The 20,839-nt window shown below is 41.1% G+C and overlaps 1 protein-coding gene across 3 annotated transcripts in view; it reads right to left on the reverse strand.

Annotated features, from left to right (window-relative positions):
* LOC147260110 (ras-specific guanine nucleotide-releasing factor 2) overlaps window positions 1–20,839 on the reverse strand; it is a 40,285-nt gene that overhangs the window by 18,385 nt on the left and 1,061 nt on the right. For all 3 annotated transcript variants that reach the window (XM_086206509.1, XM_086206510.1, XM_086206508.1), the window contains exons 2-7: window positions 8,279–8,385; window positions 6,375–6,522; window positions 2,568–2,657; window positions 2,290–2,426; window positions 1,603–1,719; window positions 1,341–1,420 (exon numbers count right to left, since the gene is read on the reverse strand). In XM_086206509.1, coding sequence (XP_086062635.1) covers window positions 1,341–1,420; window positions 1,603–1,719; window positions 2,290–2,426; window positions 2,568–2,657; window positions 6,375–6,522; window positions 8,279–8,385 — 679 coding nt within the window. The remainder of the gene's footprint in view (window positions 1–1,340; window positions 1,421–1,602; window positions 1,720–2,289; window positions 2,427–2,567; window positions 2,658–6,374; window positions 6,523–8,278; window positions 8,386–20,839) is intronic.

The raw sequence follows: 20,839 nt of genomic DNA on the forward strand, positions 1-20,839 counted from the left end.
TATTTTGTCAGATCTGTGACCAGATAAATACTTAGATAAATTTGATCTCTTCCATAAAATGTTCAAGTGTTTCTGTTGAGCTTACACCAACTGTCTTATTCCTCTTTACGCAGCAGCTTCACAAAGAGACTTGTGGGGGGGGGGGGGGGGGGGGCTCGCTCTCGCGTTACATGTTTATGGATTTACTGCGCAGTGCACAGCTCACTTCCATGAGTTCATTGCTCATCTCTGAAATGGTCACATAAACTCCAAAAGGGAGTAGGAAGGCATGTAACATAACAATTAAAGAATATGAAAGGAGACTTAAACTTTCCCAATGCGTTGCTGTGGAACAAACATCTGATCGCCGCAGCAATAATCATGTGACAGGTTTCTTCCAAGGAGGTAATATGATCACTGGGGTTCGTTTATCTGTCTGTTAGCAGGATAACTCAAAAAAGTTGTGGATGGATTTCTATGAAATTTGATTGGATGATGGATCTAATGACATCATATGTCATTCGATCCATTTGGTGGAGGCATGTACTCTTTGAAGGAGCTCCAGTTATCATGTGCAAACCAACAGTGAAAGACAAGCAATCAATAAAAGCCCCATATATGTTACAAAGTCTTCTTAATAAATAAAGTATCCCTTGAAAAGTGAAAGGTTGAAAAACTCTAAATCATCAAGCGCTTCAATTGTCACTCTCTCAAAGGATAGAATAATCAAAAACTGTAAAAAAAAAAAAAAAAAAAAATATATATATATATATATATATAAAAACAGCTTAAAGAGCTTTACTATGTCGGAACTACACATAGCAGATGGTCCTTTTCATATGTCTAGCTAACAAATAATATCAATCACATAGCAAGCAATCTGAAGTGAAAATACAGCAGAATCATTACTGATTGATCTGTTGTATTGTTGATCAATAATCTATATTTGGTCTGAAGCAGGGAGTCAAATAATGCTGATATGTTTGGTCTCTTTCTCGATTTGAATTTGTCACAAGTAATTTGCTGCTGTGTCATTTCGCAGTCTGTCTCCGTGGTGATGATCTGTTGAAGGCCGTGTTTTAGGAGGTGAAAAATAGGGATGCCTTCTGCTCCGGGTGACTATTGTCTAGAAGCACAATGAGCACGCATGTTGCTAACGGAGATAAGGAAATCCGTGTTTATCGTGTGTGTGTGTGTGTGTGTGTGTGTGTGTGTGTGTGTGTGTGTGTGTGTGTGTGTGTGTGTGTTAGCAGTAAGATGTCAAGGTTGATATTTGAATGGATGTGAAGAACTTCTGAAAGAAGATTTGCTTCAGAGATTGTGCACACAGTGTTTATTTGTGTGTTTATGTGACAGCTTACCCAGCACCAGAGTTGGCCAGTTGGCTATTCTGGCCTTCAAGCCCTGGTGGAAAATCTCATGTAGGAACATGATGGTCTCACTGAGAACAGGGTGTAAACGCAGTGTGAAAACACAAAGAAACTAGGTTTTATGGCTTCTACAAATAGTCTCTGTATTTGTGTCTGTTTGCCTCTCAAGCATAATTCACATTTCTGTGCTTTGATTAAAAGAAATCTTGATGATGGTAATCAGACACGAACATGTGTGCAGAGATAAACACACCTGTTAAGGAAAATGCTGCTGACATCATCGTGGCTGATGGGGGGTTTTTTGGAGCTGGCTGCCATCCTCAGAGGTCTGAGGAAACAATTAACCAGGATGTAGAGCTGGTGGACGTACCTGTAATCACACGTAACACCAGGACAAACACGGAAAAACTCATCAAAAGGATTAGAACTATGTCCGGCTGTCTGGAAGTATCTTCCTTTTGTTTAGGTTTTTCTTTTAACTACAACAAACAACGCACCATCAGATTCGAGGTGTCCAGGTATTTGATATCATCTTAATAAACTCCCCAGAGGCCTCAACCGGAGGTTTTACAGTCTCATAGTCAGAGCTGCAGTTCAGTTCAGAAGTATTTGATTTGAAATGATCTGAGCATCACTCTGTCATTTACACATGTGATAGATACATGTTAAAGTGAAATATAATTCAAAGATTCAATTGATTTATCATAAAATGTCCAGTTTATCAAGCGAAATGAATACTTATAAAATCATGAATGGAAAATAATAGAAGTCCTTTATAATCATATGCAGTCACTGTCTTCAATGATACAAAATAATTACAAATATCAAAATATCTATTTTTGCTTAGATCTGTATTATCATATAATGTAACCTTTCTGTACTGAGCGTCGTGACCCAGCACAGAGTTTACAGCAATATCAACAAAGCCGTTCTGACATACTCTGTCTCCGCTTCCACCATGTTAAAAACGATCTGGTTCCTCTTCCTCATGCTCTCAGCGTGAGGAGAGCAGATATAATCCTGGACAATAATCTTCCACTTCCTCCGACATAGCCAGCCCCGCATGAAGCTCTGCACCTGAGCAGAAACCGACAAGAAAATTTAGGATTATGTGTGTGTGTGTGTGTGTGTGTGTGTGTGTGTGTGTGTGTGTGTGTGTGTGTGTGTGTGTGTGTGTGACAATAAGAACAAAATTGTATCATTGTGAGATTTATTTACCTTCTTGATCTTTTTGATATCTGGGTCTTCATTTTCATGGTAGACATGGTAAGGCCGCATACGCTCCTTAGTTTTGTTCAGAGCTACAATCTTTTAACAGAAACACAGACATACATGAACACACATCAGTGATGGAATGTGCACACAAATGACACTGTGGAGCAGATTAACTATAGCAATAGGAGCGATGTAGTTTGTGTGCTGCTAATGGGAAAGACAGATTTTTGTAATATGCAGTATTTCCCTTCCTCATCTGTCAGTGACTCGTATTTTTGTTTAAGGGAGACAGACAGCATATAAGAAGCGAGAGGGAGAGGGCTGCTATCGGCTTAGGACACACAAGGACGTACTGAAGACCAAGGATGGACCTCAGTGGCTCTACGTGTTCCTTTTCTAGCACAAAATCATGTATCCCATAATATCAGCTCATGTCTGAAGCTTTGTTAAGACCCACTCTTTTGTGTTTTATCAGCTCTTGTATCAATTGCAAAAGTATGAGTTAAAGTGACATTTCCTCTCTGAAGTAAAAAAAAAACAACAACAAAAAACCAGCCGCCTACAGCAAAGTTAATATCTTTTTCCAGGTCAGAAAAGTGAAGCACACGAGACAACACAGAAGGAATAAGCCGTGCGGACACCGAACTTTGAAATGTTATTAAACTGTAGCGGAAAATCTAATTTCACATCATAAACTTAATCCTAGATGATACACCAGCCCTTTAGACGGCAATGACCAACTTCAAACATAGCAGGTGAAAAGGTTTTTTCTCTGTAGGAAACAGCTCAACAGACCTTCAGATTCTCTCTTTAGCAACATCGGACTATCACAGGTGAAGAAGAAGCAAGAAAAACAAGTGCAGCATTTTGAGCCGCAGATGGTTTTCTTCATTTTCCTTTTCAGTATTACATGACATTACCATTGCTAATTGCAGCAGTGAGGAGACAGCCTGCCAACTGCTGACAGTTGCAGTGGCTAGTTGGTTTAATTATTCATCAACACTTAGAAAGGCACACACAAACAAACAAACAAAAGCGGCTGAACACTGGCTCTCAGAAATCTCCACCTTTTTTTCATGAGAAGCCCCATTGCACAGGCAGATGTTTGTGAACAATAATTTAAAAAATGGCTGTCATAACCCTTTTAATGATCCCGGGACTCACTCTGTCCTGCGAGTGTGGCGCAATGGCAACAGTTGTGACGTCACACTTGTTGCCCAGAGGGACAATTAGAGCCAAAAAACTCACAAATCCATGAAATGTGGAGTTATGGTGTCCTTATAGACTGAAGTATTGATAGGAGTGGGATGTTTTTACAAGAGATTACTGACACAGATGAGTAGAAACAGAACTGGAATGACAGTGGAATTGTGATTTATGGAAAAAATTAGTCTAACTGGTGCAATGGCCAAACACCTTCCCATGGGGCCAGTTGGTGCACAAGCCCAGATTTCAATTTCAGCCACACAACCACGACATTGCACATAACTCTGCTGTGCTTTTCAGAGCGCAAACCACCACCAATGTTCATGTACTACTTCCTGAGAGTTTAACTCAAATGTTCCCAGACAACAGTCACTGCATGTTTATGAGTTTAAAGAACAGTCGCAGAAAACGACCCATTCTTTGATTGACACGTCTATGCGTGTGTGCACCATGACCGCTTTCATCATTGAGATGAACACGAGAGAGGTTAAACAATCATGAGTCAAAACAGATGTTAGACTGACAGAAAATTCAATGAAATATTTGGTGAACGCCACAGACATCATTAGTTGAAGGGGGCTCAACTGCAGTCAGAGGTTGCATGGTAACACTAACTGCTTGGACTTAAATGAGGCGGTCACTGCATGCAAAATAACACATTATACACTTTGCAAACCAGCATTCTGAGTTTTTTAGTGTACATAAATGATAGTATTTATCTTTTCGGATGCACTACCCAGCTGGCTATAAGCACACTTCCTGAGAGCCTCCTTACCAGCTGGAGTTACCATGGAAACGTATGCCTACAACAAAAAGACAGCTGGATCTACCATCGTCCAGTCTCCTCACTGCTGGCGCATTGCATTTTGGGATACTTCTACCAGTGTAGTGTCCAGTACAAACTTTCTCCAGAACTACACGCGCGACATAGCACATTAGTATGGAATTTCAGATAAACTCTTCAACTGCTATCACCTCAAATGTCATTTCATGAGACTACTGAGTGTAGTGATATACATTTCATTGTATCCAAATTGTAATCTGTTCTTCCTTGGTCAAGGAGTTTAAGCATAATCCTGCTAACGTCCAAAGAAACACACCAGCCAACAAGCGTGAAGGCAATAAAAGATACCCGAGAATTCAAAAAGTAAGTAAAACACTATCATAATACAATTAAACCATCACAATACAATGATGATAATAATGCAAAATATAAGTGCTGTATGACTGACAGCGTTTATTCTGTTTTCTCTGGAGTCTGGCAGTGAGGTCAGCTCCCAAACTCACCTATCGTTTGCTTTAGAACAGATTAGCACTATTGATTCCGTCACTCAAACCAAAAGGGAATAGTAATTTGTTCAGATTAAAAGCGTCGTCGAGGTCAGCGGCATGCATGTGAGAGAGTGCACGTCTCTTTGTGATGGCTGGGCAGAATCATGCTGTGTTGAATAACCCTAATGGTTTATCAGCTGACTGTAAGGAGTCTGATAGGCTGTCTTTAGTCTCCGACTGCGCTCAGAGGCGACTGAACAAACACACGCCACCGCTGCGATAAACACACAACACATACCCGGAGGAATGCAAGTACATAGAGTGTAGGTGTATGTTTCTCCTTGGATCAGTGAGTGGGTGAAAATTACGGTCTTTCACCAAGAGCTATAAGAAATAACATGCAACAGGTTTATGGGAACAGAAAGAAGCAATTCCAACTGGTGGCCATAACACACAAAGAAATACACACGTGTCAACAAAACCAAGGAAAAGGGAGCGGTAAACATGTATGTACAATATTAACAAGATTCATATTTGAAATGCATGTTTACTACTCTCCTCACTACTCTACTTTGGCACATGCGGTTGCTTGGGAACAATTTTTTTTAAGTTTGGCATGTGTGTCAACTACACGTGGAGACCAACTGTGTCAACGATGAGACAGAAGAGTATCTTACAAAGCAGCCCAGGAAACTGCGGGTCCAGAGGACTGTTCATATAATCAGTCAATGGTTTTTTTTGTGTCTTTGTTTTTGAGGTAAAATTGCAATAACTGGCACCGCAGCTTTCCCCATTCTAACCGCCAGCCAACCAACAGAATCATGTCAAATCACTCGCCATGATGAACGCCATTCCACACGACAGAAAGAGCAGAGAATATTTTAGTCCTCCCTCATTTTGCTTTAGTTCCTAGATTGTAAAAAAGACCCCCGCAGTAATAAAAGAAGAAGTGCATAGATAACAATACAAAACAGTGGCTCTACCATGATACCCATGTAAATAACCATGCGTACGTGACACGTTAGGTACCGTCGCCGAGTTGATGTAATTTCTAGAAAATGGCAGCTTCTTCGTCAACAAAAAAATGTAATATTTATTTTTCCAGTGACTTTTACATCAAGAGTGCAGGAATTTTGGAAATATGCACATGCACGCTCTGCAGAGTTTAGCTGATTTTGCATTAATTTATTGTGACTGCAGAATTGAATTCATCTGCAGGGACTGAATAATCGATGTACGCAATGGAAACCCACTGAAAAGCAAACTGGAATGACAAGAGGAGGTTCAGATTGATATACTGTAGATTTTGAAGTTGTCCTGGGCGTTCCGTACCTCTGCTTTCAGCCTCTCGATTTCTGTGTCCTGATCCTCTAGCTGTGTTCGCAGCTGATTGGCGGCCACCTTCTCAGTCTCAACAATCTGGACCAGGTGAATGTATTTCTGCATCAGCACCTCTCGTTCAATGATGATGTCAGAGTAACTGAAAAGATAAAACGGGACTTTAACTGAACTCGCATCAAAAGGACTGCAAAGCCTATGTAAGAGCAGCTACAGGAGACACTGAGACGTGTATTTAGTCACAAACAAGACTGAATATTAGGCTCCTGGACCTCATCATGTGTAATTACAGAAAACAAAGGAACAACAAGATGATGCAGTTCTTGTATGTTTTTAATTTACACCATTCAAAGGAAATAAATGGAAAACTGGATCTGAAACCTTTGTTTGTTTCCATGACTGCACACATGGATAATTGCTTTGCATTGTAAGAGTTAATTGTTCACAGAATTTGATTTTTCAACAACAACAACAGCAATAACAAATGACTTCAAAAATACTTCATCTAATTTTCCATTTTTGTCTTTTGCGCTCGGGTGACTGTATCTGCAATAAGACTCTGTGTGTGTGCGTGTGCGTGTGTGTGTGTGTGTGTGTGTGTGTGTGTGTGTGTGTGTGTGTGTGTGTGTGTGTGTATGCGTGCGCACCACCGGATATATCAAATGCACTGTATGCTAATACTCTCTGTGTGAAGTCTAACATCTTCACAGCTGAGGAAACAAATCTTTTCGATAACTTTCATATCTTGAGTGATATGAATAGAACATAATCTTTCACACTTACAAGTTTCAGTGTTTGAGGTTTTTTTAATGAAAGGTTAGTTCTCTCATAGCAGTTTAGCTCAATTAGTATTTATTAGTCTTAAAACCTTCTGCAGAAGATTTCAGAAGCTTTGTGGAACTGATGTTTTTGCACATCTTTGCCTCTTAATGATAAACGTGTGCACTTCTACTTCCCGCATAAAGGATTTTATTTTCAATTTGTGAAAATGAAGCTTTCAGACTTGAGGGATGCAGTTGTGATGCTTTGTCTTACACCATCACCTTAATGTCCCCTGCCATTTCAACACCAATTAGAAGTACCACGCTTCAGTAAAATTAAGTTTTCCAACTTTGACTTGAAATATTGAAAGTAATAATCATTATTTTATGCTTTCTCTTTGGCTGGTTGTGTTTTCAGACAATTGAACTTGTGAATTCAAAGTTTCAGCAGTTATCGAGGATCTTGGCAACAAAGAAAGAAGGTCTAAGGTCTATGCAGTACATCCGACAAGAATTTGTTTGTTCTGAAAATATTCCGAGAATATTACATGCAATGATCAGATAATGTTTTCAGCAAGAAGTTTTTAATTTGTTCCCTGAATGTACTTTCTAAAGGCAGGATAATATTCTGAAAAAACATTGAGGCAACAGATGGAATATACTCAACAATATCGCCAAAATATTTTCAGAATGTTGCGGTTAAATCAGTTCCTTACTAAACCTTTAAACTTCGAGGAACATTATTTGAAATGATTCAATTCATCTTTGCACACCATATGTTGTTTATGGTGAGGAAGCAATGCAATGAATATATAATTTATGAGCAATTCAAAATGTTTTGGAAATTTTAAAAAAAAAATGTTTTTACCGCTCACAATGTTAATGTGTGTTATTCACAGGTTAAAAATCATACATTTTTACATGGAGATGATATGGATTAGTCTCGACTTTCAGCAAATCAGTTGTAAAAATATCAGCATAATAGATATCGGCAAAAAAATCCAATATCGTGCATCCCTATTTGTCACATCGTCCAGTGTGCCATCATTTGTCGTTTCTTATGACGACACTCATTTCATTGTCCGGCAGATCAACTCAAGAACATTCTGCGTTAGGTTGTTTACGTGCTGTTCATACCTGGCTTGCTGTATGGCCTCCACCCATTCGTCACACTCGCTCTCCTCGTCTGTCCGCAGCTCCAGAGGCTTCTGTCCGTCATGACCAAACACGATGAGGAAGTAGTGCTGAGGACAAAAACAGAAACCAGAGGAGGACAGCTGGTTTGTATTGTTTTTTTTAATTTGTGACCCTGAGAACAAACACATCTACAACACCACCCCTCGTTGGTACCAACAGTCTCTACATGTGTTGGCTGCAAGCCCAAGCAAATCAGCACATATGGTAGAAACATACGGGCTTAACTGCTTTCAACTGCATTCGCTTTTCACACTCTTTTCATGCCCAGTTACACCCCATAAAGTTCCACAGGCCTAAGATGACGCAGGCCGAGCCAAGCACAAACAGACAGGGAGACAGGATGAGGAGGCGGAGAGGGACGGCGCCTATTTGCTCACTGAAATAAAACATCAAGACTGGTCTGCACCGCCCTTCTCCACCAACCTATTATCAGCTCTATCAATTAAGCCTCTCTCATTGTCTCCTTATTATTCTGATGAATATCTGCCTCTCAAATACTTCCCCTTACATCCACAAAGACATGAGGCACACACACCTACAGATGTACAGTAGAGAGCACGCATGCACACGCACACACGTGCACACACACACACCAGGCATTATGTGAAGTGATAGAAGCTTTTATTCAAATGGTCATGTCCTGGGGCACTGGGTTAGCAGAAGAGTCGCTATTCTTAGTCGGGGAGGAGAGAGAGAAGACTGAGCTCTGCATGGACGTTCTCTCTCCTCCTCTTCCCTTCATCCAACGAGCTCTTCCCTCCTCTCTCTTTGCACTTCACCTCTCATCCCACTCTGCCTGCTCTGCCCCGCTCAACCAGCATCCTCACTTCTCTTGTTGTCAAAACCCACTCCTCCTCCTCTTCCTCCTCCTCTATCTCCACATCCCTTCATACTTTTATCCCTTTGTGTCTCTCTCAGTAAGGATTCACTGAACCAAACCGAGTCCAAAGGAGAGACATTTACCCTAAAGGGGGATGGACGGGCTTTGGCCCTGCAGTGGGATATGAGCTAGGGACAGTGTCACTAAGGTTATTGGGACAAACACACACACACACACACACACACACACACACACACACAGACACACACACACACACACTCCTCCATCTCCAACTCTATCCTCCTCTCCATGCATTTTATGTGTCTGTCATTTCGATTCACTGGCTGGCTGGATATTATTACATCAAGGATAATCGCCGCTCTAACAGCCTTTGACAGGGTGAAAGATTGAGAGATGGAGTGAAGGAGGAGCTGTTACATAATATTTCCTAACCGTGAGCATATATCCAAACTGTGTCACCAACTAACAAGATAACATTTCCATGGCAACGCAATATCTGACTCTTCTGCTGTGTTTTGCTTTTCCATTTTCTGCTTTTCAGCTCTGCCTCTGTTCATTTAATGTCTCTACCATCCTGCAGTATTAGACTTGAGAGGGGAGGGAGGAAATAAAGCAGATTATGTCATCTGCACAGTTTAATATTTGCACCCTGCAGTTTATCAGCCTTTACAGGGCTTGTTAAGGAAAACACCCACTATCATTGTGGCTGACACCGATTCACCTGGAATAGATTAACAATATTATTATAATGTATATACAGCAATGTGGATAAGTGTATCTAAATCCCAATATGGAGGTATAATATCCTGTTGAAGGCCAGATGTGTGTCATACTACATGAAGTATTGTGGCGAGATTTAGCCCAAGAAAATATCTTCGTTTTGTACAAATTATGAATTCAAAATATTTGACAATGTGTATCACAGTTGCAATAGCAGTCAAAATCATCCTATAACATATTTTCTTCTAACTCTACTGTAATGAATTGTGATTGCAGATTTTACATCTATTACAACCTCGATTAAATACTTTCAGTGTTTTGTCAAGTAATTTCTTTATTGCGATATTTACAATATTAATGTTGTTTAGCTCCTATTGAAATGTTGCTGCTGGTCATGTTGGATCAAAATTACATTTTTTTAAATTTACTTAAATGCCATTATACATGTAGTTTTGTCTTATATGTGGAGAAACTGGGGCACACACACACATTTATAACATTTTCCTTCAAGAGAACACATGTATTTAAGTACATTTTTGCTGATTTCTCTGTCAACGTGATCAGGGCTCTTTGAAACCTAATTTTTACTTTGTTTCTCAAGAGTTTGATGTGAAGACATTTGTATAAAACACCTCATCTACTGAGTTTGTGATGAGGATTTCATTTTGCATGTAAATCTGACAACCTCCAGAGCGGACAGAGCAACTCCCTGTGAACTTCAGCGTGGATCTCAGCTTGAGAACCACTGGTGTAATATACAGTATTATTTCTAGTCCTTTCTGGGATACTTTAAATAATGTACATTTTTCTAAGTCATCACCTATTTGAATGTCACGTGTCCAATTAGACCATCTGCTTAAGTGTGTTAAATTACCAGATGTGCATATTTGAATAGAAAAAGCTGATATATGTTTGTGTTGCATTTTTCTCTCACATTTACAGTATATATGTGAGATATAGACCCCATGGCCTCCAGGCAATTATTAAAGTTTAATAGTACCACATCCTACAGTATATAGAGGATTTTACTGGACCTGGACCACTAAGAATGCAGTGAAACACTGTGTCCTCATTAGTCAAAGAGTAATTTCCATCTTCAGTGGAAGTTGTGGAGCATCTTCTGTTGGATGTACGCAGCAAGAGATTCATACAGCTCCTAAACACTGCTGTCTGAGCTGTACACACGCGTCTCCCCAGCAGTACAGTAATTCAGGACTACTGGCTCACTCTCCCTTCAAATCGGCTCAAATGCACCCTCCTCCCCTCCAGGCTTTCACTGTACTGTAAGAAATTTCATTTAGACAAATAAAGACAGAGGAAAAAGGAAGAGATACGAAGAGACTCTTGCTACCCTTTTACTTTATATGTCACTAAGAACCAATTTGTCCCTCACCTGGATCTTTTTGTCTCCTAATCTGAGGAACAGCTATTATAGTAAATTACACATCGACAGTGTGACACAAAGGAGCGTGTTTTACCACAGACAAGTGAAACATAGGCACAATGAGGGACAGCAAGCTGTATTGTTCAGCAGCAATTTGGGGTCAGTCATTAAAAACTGCCTGCTGTGTGACGACGGGTGAGGAATTCCTTTCCTGAACAATTGCAGTTTCCTTCACAGAGGCCAGATGTTATAGGGAATATGAACCTCCTACCCACACTTCGAAGTTCATGTTGAAATACTTCTTCTTTATTAAAAATTGAAGAGTAGAAGATGAAACTGGACGATGTGCTAATAGATTCATTAGGCAAACGATGACCCGGGGATCCAGAAATACCCATCTACTGAATATTTTACAGCAGAGATGACAGGATGGCTGTTGGGATCCACTTATGATAAAAGTCTGGAATCGCCACTAATGATGCAACATGCCGTCTGTTATCTGCACTGATTGGTGGCCAAATTGTGGTTTATAGTACTACAGATGGACCTGATATTTTTTCCACACCTCCTTCTCGCTCTCTCTCTCTCAGCCTTTCAAAGCAACTGGCATTTAACTGGTGTGATGCTGTTTACTTGAAGGGATAAATAAATGACGCCGGCAAAGGTCTAATAACCACTCGTGCTAATTATGTAAGCACTTATAGTCCAGCAAGTAATCTATAGGGCACTTCGTGTAGCTGATTTCTACACAGTTTCAACAAGTTTATCACAGGCAGCTGTTATCGCTGCATAAAATGGGCATTATCATTAGTTATTAGTAGCATTAGAATGCTCAGGACTGAGTAAACATCACCCGGGATGGCTCCAACAGGATCTAGTACCATTAGAAAATGATCTTATTTGGTGGATTTAGGCGCAAAAACACTTGAAGGACAACAATGGTGTTCATGTTACAAGCTGGACTCTTTAACAACACCATGCTGAGCTTTTTGACCGGCAGATCTGGCAGACAGGTGCTTACTTTATTCCTCCTTCGAGCTCTGTACTTTGATATAACCAAGCACAAAACTATGGCGTTTAATTCGACTCGAGGGTGGAGCACATTAAAAGCAGGTGCGTGCTAGTGATGCCAGCGAACAGGTCAGAATCCATGCGAGGAAAACCATGCTCCCATTTTTAATTAATTCATAAATCTAAGGATGCATATCTGATCCACGCACACAAACAGTGTGGACCCTCAGAATTTGCTCACCTCCCTCTCTGTGCCTTCACAGCTGCTCAGCACTCACTCCCTGTCAAGTTGAGTTTTGAGACTTAGGAGGTCGGAACAGCACTCCCTCCATAGATGCTGGTCTGTGCACTCGCGGATCAGAAATGCTTCCTCACGAGTTTGGTTTTCCACACACAGATACTGATCTGTTTGCTCGTATCACACACACCTGCCACTCAAAACTCCGGCTAGCTTGTAGTGCTGCTTTCAGGTACTAGAACACAAAAATAAAGTCCCAGGGCCAGAAGGTGTTTCAGAAATGTGCCGTTTACTTTTGGTGACATTGACTTTGGCCTTTGACCACCAGAATCTTTTCAATTCATCCTTAGGTCCCAAGGGATACTTGAGCCAAATTTGAGGAAATTCCCTTTAAATGTTCCAGAACTATCACAGTCATGAAAAATGGGACGAATGAAAGGACGACATGGATACATAATGACGGCGGGTCTTGCACGGAGGCTTCAAACGAAGAGCAAGGAAAGACATTTACATTTCAGAGGTTAAGTGGAGCTAATGTCCTAGTTTAGCTACACAATGACATCGCGGCAACACTGAATTACTACTTAGTGCACAGTGTGTTTGGGGTTGTGAGTTTTATAAGTTTGGCCTAACTTTGAACTTGATTTACATAAAAGCAGATGTTTAAGATAAGAAATAAAAATATATTGCATACAAGCGTGAAACCGGGCATCAGACTATCCAAGCTACCTGGCCTCACTTAATTAGTAAATTCCCCAAAGTGGTAACATAATCCACAGCTAATAAAAATCACAAGGAAGGATGATATTCTGGAATATGTCAAAACCAGAGGGCAAACAGGTTTCGGTCGCTGTTAAGGTAATACAGTATATTGATTTGAGCCTGAGTGCAAGGTAGAAAAGAAAAATCATTACCATGCTGTTTGAACACACAAGCTCCACTTGAAGCCAATGCATTTTGTGTCTCTGCACTCGGCTGCCTTTTTGTGGTGATCCTGCTGGGTGATTCAGAGTCTCACAGGGTGATAATTACCACTACAGAGAAATACCCCAGAGAGCAGATCAGATTCATGTGTGTATGTGAGACTACAGAAGGAGTTCACATAATCCATGCGGTCAGGGGTGAAAGTGAGCTGGAACAGGCCAGAACGCAGTTCTGGTAAAATATTCACGGCCGGAACGGAGTTCCGTTAAATAAAAGGAGGAGAAGGGAGCTGTCAAAATCCCATATTAAATAAAGAAAACGACGTGTGAGGCGGTTTCACACTGAACGCGGCAGAAACGGCGCGCTGTGCGGGGTGGGGCGCAAGCACGCGCAGCGATACCGAGTTGCTGGGCTTGGTTTGCACTCATGTGACGTCACAGCGCGCCCACATACACAATGAATGGACTTCCCCCGCGCAGCCTGCGCCTTGCGCGTTCAGTGTGAAACCACCTTGACACGGAGTCGTGCCCATGAGCGCATCTCTGCATGCGAGGCGTTTCTGGTTGGCTGACAGACGGACACGTGGGTCACGTTACCAGCATTGTTAGTTTTGATTGGTTAAAACCAAACGCGTTCTGCTTTCACGGAACGAAAAAAAGAAAGAAAACACAACAGAGGGCAAAATCAAATTAGTAATTGTTCTTGAAATTTTCCACGTTTTGTGTTGTGTCACTCACTGTAAAGTGTAAACTGATATTTTGCTAAATAAATCATTGAGTGATACTGATGATCCGTTTTTCCATGTATGCATGTCTGCCTGTTCCCTGTTGTTGGCACTGTAGTGGGCAATTACTGTAAAAAGCAGTTTTCAAAGCATTTCCAGGGGCGTGCGTACAGTTCCCACAAGACTTTTAAGCCAATTTCACCCCTGCATGCGGTGCATTTCCAGTATGTGTGCGTAGGTCATATAGGTTTCCAGTAAAACAAACAATGATACAAAGAACCACAATGATCTCGGTTGATCACCTGTTGTCGGCATCTCTCAATGAACGTAATGCCTCAAACATAGAAGCAGGAGATCTGTATCAAACATTCAAACCTACAACACAAATATCCATACACAGGGTACCTTTAATGAAGCAAGCACATACTTTTAATGATGATTCCAAGGTCATAGTTTTGAGATTTATAAGAGAGTGTTTCACTGCTATTGGTGAGAGTTTTTGGTCGTCATGATTTCACGGTTATTTTGTCACCTATCATCTAGAGGGAAAAAAAAAAGCATCAACCTTACACGCATAAAAATTAAGGCATAACACTGGAACAATTCTGGACTTTTGAACGTTGCCATTGTTATCTCAAAAATAAAACATCGGTCCTCAAGAGGAAAACGGTGCACGTTTTGACTGATAGATGAGGTACAAACTGAGCAGATGGGTTCATCTCCCATGCAGAAGCAAGCATTTGTACCCTTTTGGGACACACTCAGTGTTTTAGTGTCTGTGCGTCAATGAAGCTGGACTTCAAGTCTGTCTGCTCTCCAAATGTTTTAGCCATGAAATCACAAACACAAGTTGTGACACAGTAAAAGACAGAAACCATACACAGAACTGGACCTTTTGTTCCAAAACGAAAGAAACAATGTTCCAAGTTGTTTGTGCGCTGAAAAAGACAGGAACATGAGTGAAAAAGTAAAACTGAGATGACTGTTTTGCTGTTTTCAGATGTTATCCTGCAGGTATGACCATAGCAGTCAGTCTCGCAAATGCACATACAGAGATAAAAACGCTTCTGATGTGCGGCTTTTCATGGGGGAGCTCTGGCGAGTGGAAAATCGGAGCTACAAATGTACCCTTAAAGAGTACATAAAAACCCTTTTCTGATACATACTCCTAGAACAAAATATACATGTTATAAATGCTGCAGTTTTAGAAATGCTGGGAATGATTTCAAAAAGAAAAAAAAAGACTTGTAGGGGAAAGAGTTTGTACTGTTTATTGCTGACAAAACCTGTTGGCCTCCTTTATAAGCTGATTTTTCATTGATAACGTGCGTACAGATCAGTCCATAATATCTGAGAAATTCCATGTTTTATAAACCAGGCAATAGAAAATATCGTTGGCCATAACCAAGGTTAAACCAGTTAGCACAACAATACAAGTCATTTGTGAAAAGAAGCATTAGAGAGATTAATAGCAGTGTGTGGGTTCACTTTTTCCACCCACCAGTCTTCTGGATCAGACTCACAATCTGCCTCTCTTCTCTTTATATTCCTCTCATTTCTCAGCTGCTGTCATGCTCCCACAGGGGCAGCAATGTCTCTATAGTGCCATGTGAAGTTGCTGCAAGGATAAGAGGAACAAAACAAAAAAAAGAGTTGTTGTCTCAGGCGTTCCTCTTGTTGAAAAATGAATATTTACAGCTGCAGTAATTTGATAACTGTGCGCAAACACGACATGTGGCCAAGGAGCTGAGATGTCATATGCTAAAAAGTTACATCAGGTTGATGGACCAAGAGTATAACAATTTACAAACCTGAATACCTGTTCTATTGGATGTTCTGCAGCAATGTCCATGTAACTCCAACAGCACCACTCTGTGCACAGCAAAGCACTTGTCAACACATACCTACCATCAACAGACAGAAAAGTAGAAAATAACATGGAGAAAGCACTTGTCCACTTGTCCAAAGTCCATCAAATATTTGAGTCAGCCTAGCGACGTCTGTTCCTATGCTAGACAGCAGAGACGTCCGTGCCTCTGCGAGGACAACAGGCATATTTTAATGTGCCCTTCTTTGGCTGGAGGACACTGTAAAAATATAAATTGAAAGAGCAAAAACAAAAAGGTCAAAAAATAAAGATGATTTTACATAAAAATGGAAGGGAACCAAAGGAGGGGTACCTACCAAAGTTCTTGCTAAGCTAGGTTAAGGCAAACAAACTGGCTTTGAGTCAGGTTTTATCGACTGCGCCAGAGTGGCGGATGGCAGAGGAGAGGGTGTTCATCGCTTGGGTGCAGCCATGATGAAGGCTCAGCCTCTAGGGGTCCTGGTACAGGCTATCGTGAGGAGAGTCCAACGATGGTAGGCTGCACATGAGCAGCTTCTCTCAAGTGCTTGTGAAAACATTCTCAAACCACACAGATGCTGCCTATTGCTCCAGTCCTGCCCTGGTGTTAGTTGATTGGCTAGAACCATCTTCTCAGGTGCCTTACTACTGAAAATGTTAAATATTACAGCTGCAACATCTTCCTCAATTGTAGTGCCAGATTATAACATACCAACTGTCCTCTAACTGTTGACTTGTGACATCTGTGACATGGTGATGTGACAAATAAAGAAGATTTGTGGCTTTTAACTGCCCCGTTCATTAGGAACACACGTGTAGAGATCCTGGATTTGATCTGGGGTTCATTAAAAAAATAGAAATCATTAATCTGACGGGAGCATCTGTACTTCCTGCAACCACTGAATCCAATTAATGATTTACCAACTACTGTGACAATCACAGAACCAACATCCCACATCCTGCTGTTTCTTCATTGCTCTCCACACTGTTCACTTCCACCCAAACAAAGTTCTTAGAACAATGGGTCCGCCTCACACTCACACTCACACAGGGACTCCTCGCACGTCCTCGACAAAATGAGTTACACAATTACACATACAGTGAACACACATCAGCGGTTTAATAACCTGCTTCAGGACGCTCCCGATCAGAGATTACCTGTCCGTTTATCTTGTAATTAAACTTGACTGCTCCCCTCCTCCACTGTTTACTTTCACTGCTAACATGCAAACATCATCATCCTGCCCCCCCCCCCCCCCCACCAACTGAAACATGCTGCTTTATAGTTCCACTGTCGCCTCATCGCCAGGAGGTAATGGGGAACAATCTGCCACCCTAACGCCATCGATGCTGGAAGAAACATTTGTTCTACAGCTCTCACAGTGCAACAGCGGAGGCATCGAAACACACCATAAATCTGTTTTGCTCTTTTTTTCCTGTGTTTTTTTAGAACTGCCTGTGTGCCTCAACTGATTCTGGAAGAGAAAAAAAAAAAGCTCATAAACTCTGCACAGACAACATAAAACATACATAAAACTACTTGACAATTTTAATACCTGATGCTAACATTTATTTGATGTACTCCCCGTGGGATGTGTGTGTGAGTCCTTGTCTCCGTGCCACTCCTCCACATATGGAGCATGTATAATAGATGGAAGAAGCCCCAGCAATAACAATAACACCACTGCAGACTACTGAGGCTCGCTGCCCCATGAGCTTTCCATGACCCAGGGGGTCCACATGAGCAGCCCAGCTTCAGTTCAGGAGGAAATATGATGAAATACAAATCTGACATGTCTTGTGTATGTAAGCGTCAGTAAGCCAGCTCTGAGTACACAAACCAGACTTACGACTAGTTTAAAAGGGGCAGCATGTGCAATTGAGGACAAAACCTGCCGCCAGTCTCCGGGAAGTGAACGTTAGTCTACGTAAATATCCAAATTTTTGTCTAGCGAATGCAACAGTTAATTGTTGAAACTCGTGATAGCAAAGAAGGCTTCGGCCAAATGTGGGCCAACATCTGGGCCACATCTGGGCCAGGTTTTGGCACCCGCTAAATGTGCCGTAACCCAAGTTGAGTCAGGCTCATTACAGCTGGACCTCTTCTGGCCTATGCAACACTTGCAAGTGCGGTAACTGACCCGTAAACTTGTCCATCACTTTGGGAGCATGCTTGACCTACTGAGTCATGCATCTAGATTAAAGCATCCCATATTCTCTGGAATGCCAAAGACCTTTGACCAAACACAGAGAGAAATTTGGGTATCCCATCAGTTATGAAAATGGTGGCAGAAAAAAACAAAAATGAAAGCATAATATTTTGTAAAACACACGCTTTGGTCGTACACAGGCTGAATCTGAATTTTTAACACAAACAATGCTAGTCATTTCCTTTATGTAAAATAAAGGCTTGACTCAAACTTTTTGAATCAGTGCTTTTAAGTTCGGTGCTTAGTTTTGAACAGTAATGAGAATAATGACATCATCAGAAATGTTTTGATGTAAAAAAATTTTTTTTTGTGCCTAAAACGATATTTTACTGCTCCTTGGAGATACTGTACATCTGAGTGTGTCTCATTCTCAAATTTGATTTAATCACGTGTCAGACTGATAGCTGAATTTGCATGTCCTTGTAGTTACACCGCCAGTATCGTTCATGTCGCCATGAAGCCAGCAAAAAACAAAAAAGGTAAAAAAGGACACTTCATAAATGTCTTCGAGACCTCACTATCTGATTTAACCGCTGTAACTCTGCTCTGTCGATTTACAACAGCGGCACTGATTTCTTCCACACTCATTTCTGCCAGATTTCCCAGTTGGGATACTTAGTGTATTTGTTGTTAAGTTGTCATTAGTTGAGTTATATTTGTTCTTTTCAGGAAATTTCCCTTGAAGAAAACATAGCCTTTGTTCCCTTGAATCCTTTCTGCTCTTCTTATTAAATGGACAGCGGTAACTAACCCTCTAAATTTAAAATGGCCCTACTTTTACGGCAATTAGACAGTTTCCGTGCTGCGGTTGGTTTTCTTTTGGGTACTTTTGTCTTTTTAAATTTGGAAACAGCATCTCTACGAGCTGGCAACATTTAGTCACGATACTAAGAGCACATAAATTTGTTTCTCCAAGTGAGCAAACATGCATTCAAGGCAGCAACATCAGTGACTTTGAACCAGCAAAATGCTGCCGTGTGTGGAGGAAGTCTACAGCCGCCACTGGATCTCATGATCATCTACCTTCACGCTTCACGGTGGTCTCTGATGAAACTGCGGCTCTCTCTGGGATCAATAGGTTAGTCACCTCTGCATGGCAAAGGGGGGAGGGACAGTTTGACAATTACATATACAAACATGCTGACCTTTCACACACACACACACACACACACAAAATACAATTCCACTGTCGCTGTGGAAACCATTCAGATAAATGTGAGTATTTTTTGGCAATCTGGGAATACAACCCGGAGAGAGAAAGGGAGCAGGAGGTGCTGGTGTGGTATGTGCATGGTTGCTTTGTGGCTCGCTGTGGGGGTGTGATACTGCAGGTTGCTGGCAGGCGCAGAGAAACAGTAATGAGGAGGAGTTACTGATGAGAAGATGGAGGTCCTTCTTTCCTTTTTGTTCCTTCCAAAGAGTTGACCATCGCAGAAATGCGCGCATACATACACTACACACGCACACACACCTCATTGCTCGAATAAAATTCCATGGTTATTTGGTGTGTTCCTCCTGTTGTGCATGGTTATGCATGTAACCGTTACATGGCATGGCAAAAAAGGTTGAGGGCTGATTGAAAACGACCCTAATTAAAGATCACTGTTGAAGTGGGTGAGCGAGGCAGACAGGGTGAGAGAGCGAGACAGTGGCTCAAAAAAGGCTGGAGAGAGAAGTGAAAATGGGTAGCCAGCTGAGAGCCAAATCAAGAGCTCAGAAGGAAAAGACGGGGCCCCCTTTTGTCATCATTAACATCTTCATCAGAAGGAAAAAAAAAAAATCTTACTGCATTATGGACGACTTGATTCAAACCACACACTACCATCTCGTGGCTCTTGTACATCCTCACTTAATACATCTGGAATTACTTGTCTTGTCAAATATCGCACATTTACAAACAGACAGGTTACGAGGTGAGAGTTGGTGGAAAGATACAGATTTTAGAGATTGTTCTCTGTCGGCTGTGACTGTCTTTTCACTACATAACACACACATCCCAATACATCTCACCGTTAAAAAGCACTCTAGTCTAGAGTATCTCTCGCCTCGAAAAAAAAAAAGAAAAATTAACAAGAAAAAAAATAGTTGCGAGCCATCCCATTTTCCCCTCAAAGAAATACTATGGTAAATGGCGATTCAAATGTTTCCTAGCAACAAGATCTAACTAACTGTCAGAGGAACAGAGCTGAGGCAACTTCTTCGAGCACCGTCAGAGGCAGATTTCCCTGCACATCACTGCTTTAATATCACACCCTTGTAGCATTTAACACGTTACACAAATGTGTTACAAATGTTTTAAATTTGAATCAAAACCTCAAGTTGTCCAAAGACCAAATTTGCAATGCTGAGATATCAAACAGTGATTGAATCAAGATGTACAGGTGAGATGGTGCAATCATAAAAAGGCATATTGGCTTGTGAATATTTCTAAGAGTTCCATCTAAAAAAAAAAAAAAAAAGTTTAAATGTTATGTTGGAACAAAAAAAACACATGATGTATTTCTGAGACGTGGTTCAACATAAGAACCTGTTGCTTTATCTTCCTCCAACTATTTGACTTTGAGCTTGAATTCTGAACTTCAGGCCAGAGATCTCTGAACCAG

The sequence above is a fragment of the Aulostomus chinensis genome, chromosome 6 (genome assembly GCF_037954235.1).
Source record: "Aulostomus chinensis isolate RoL2024-O1b breed Wild chromosome 6, RoL_Achi_v1.0, whole genome shotgun sequence".
Classification (NCBI taxonomy): Eukaryota; Metazoa; Chordata; class Actinopteri; order Syngnathiformes; family Aulostomidae; genus Aulostomus; species Aulostomus chinensis.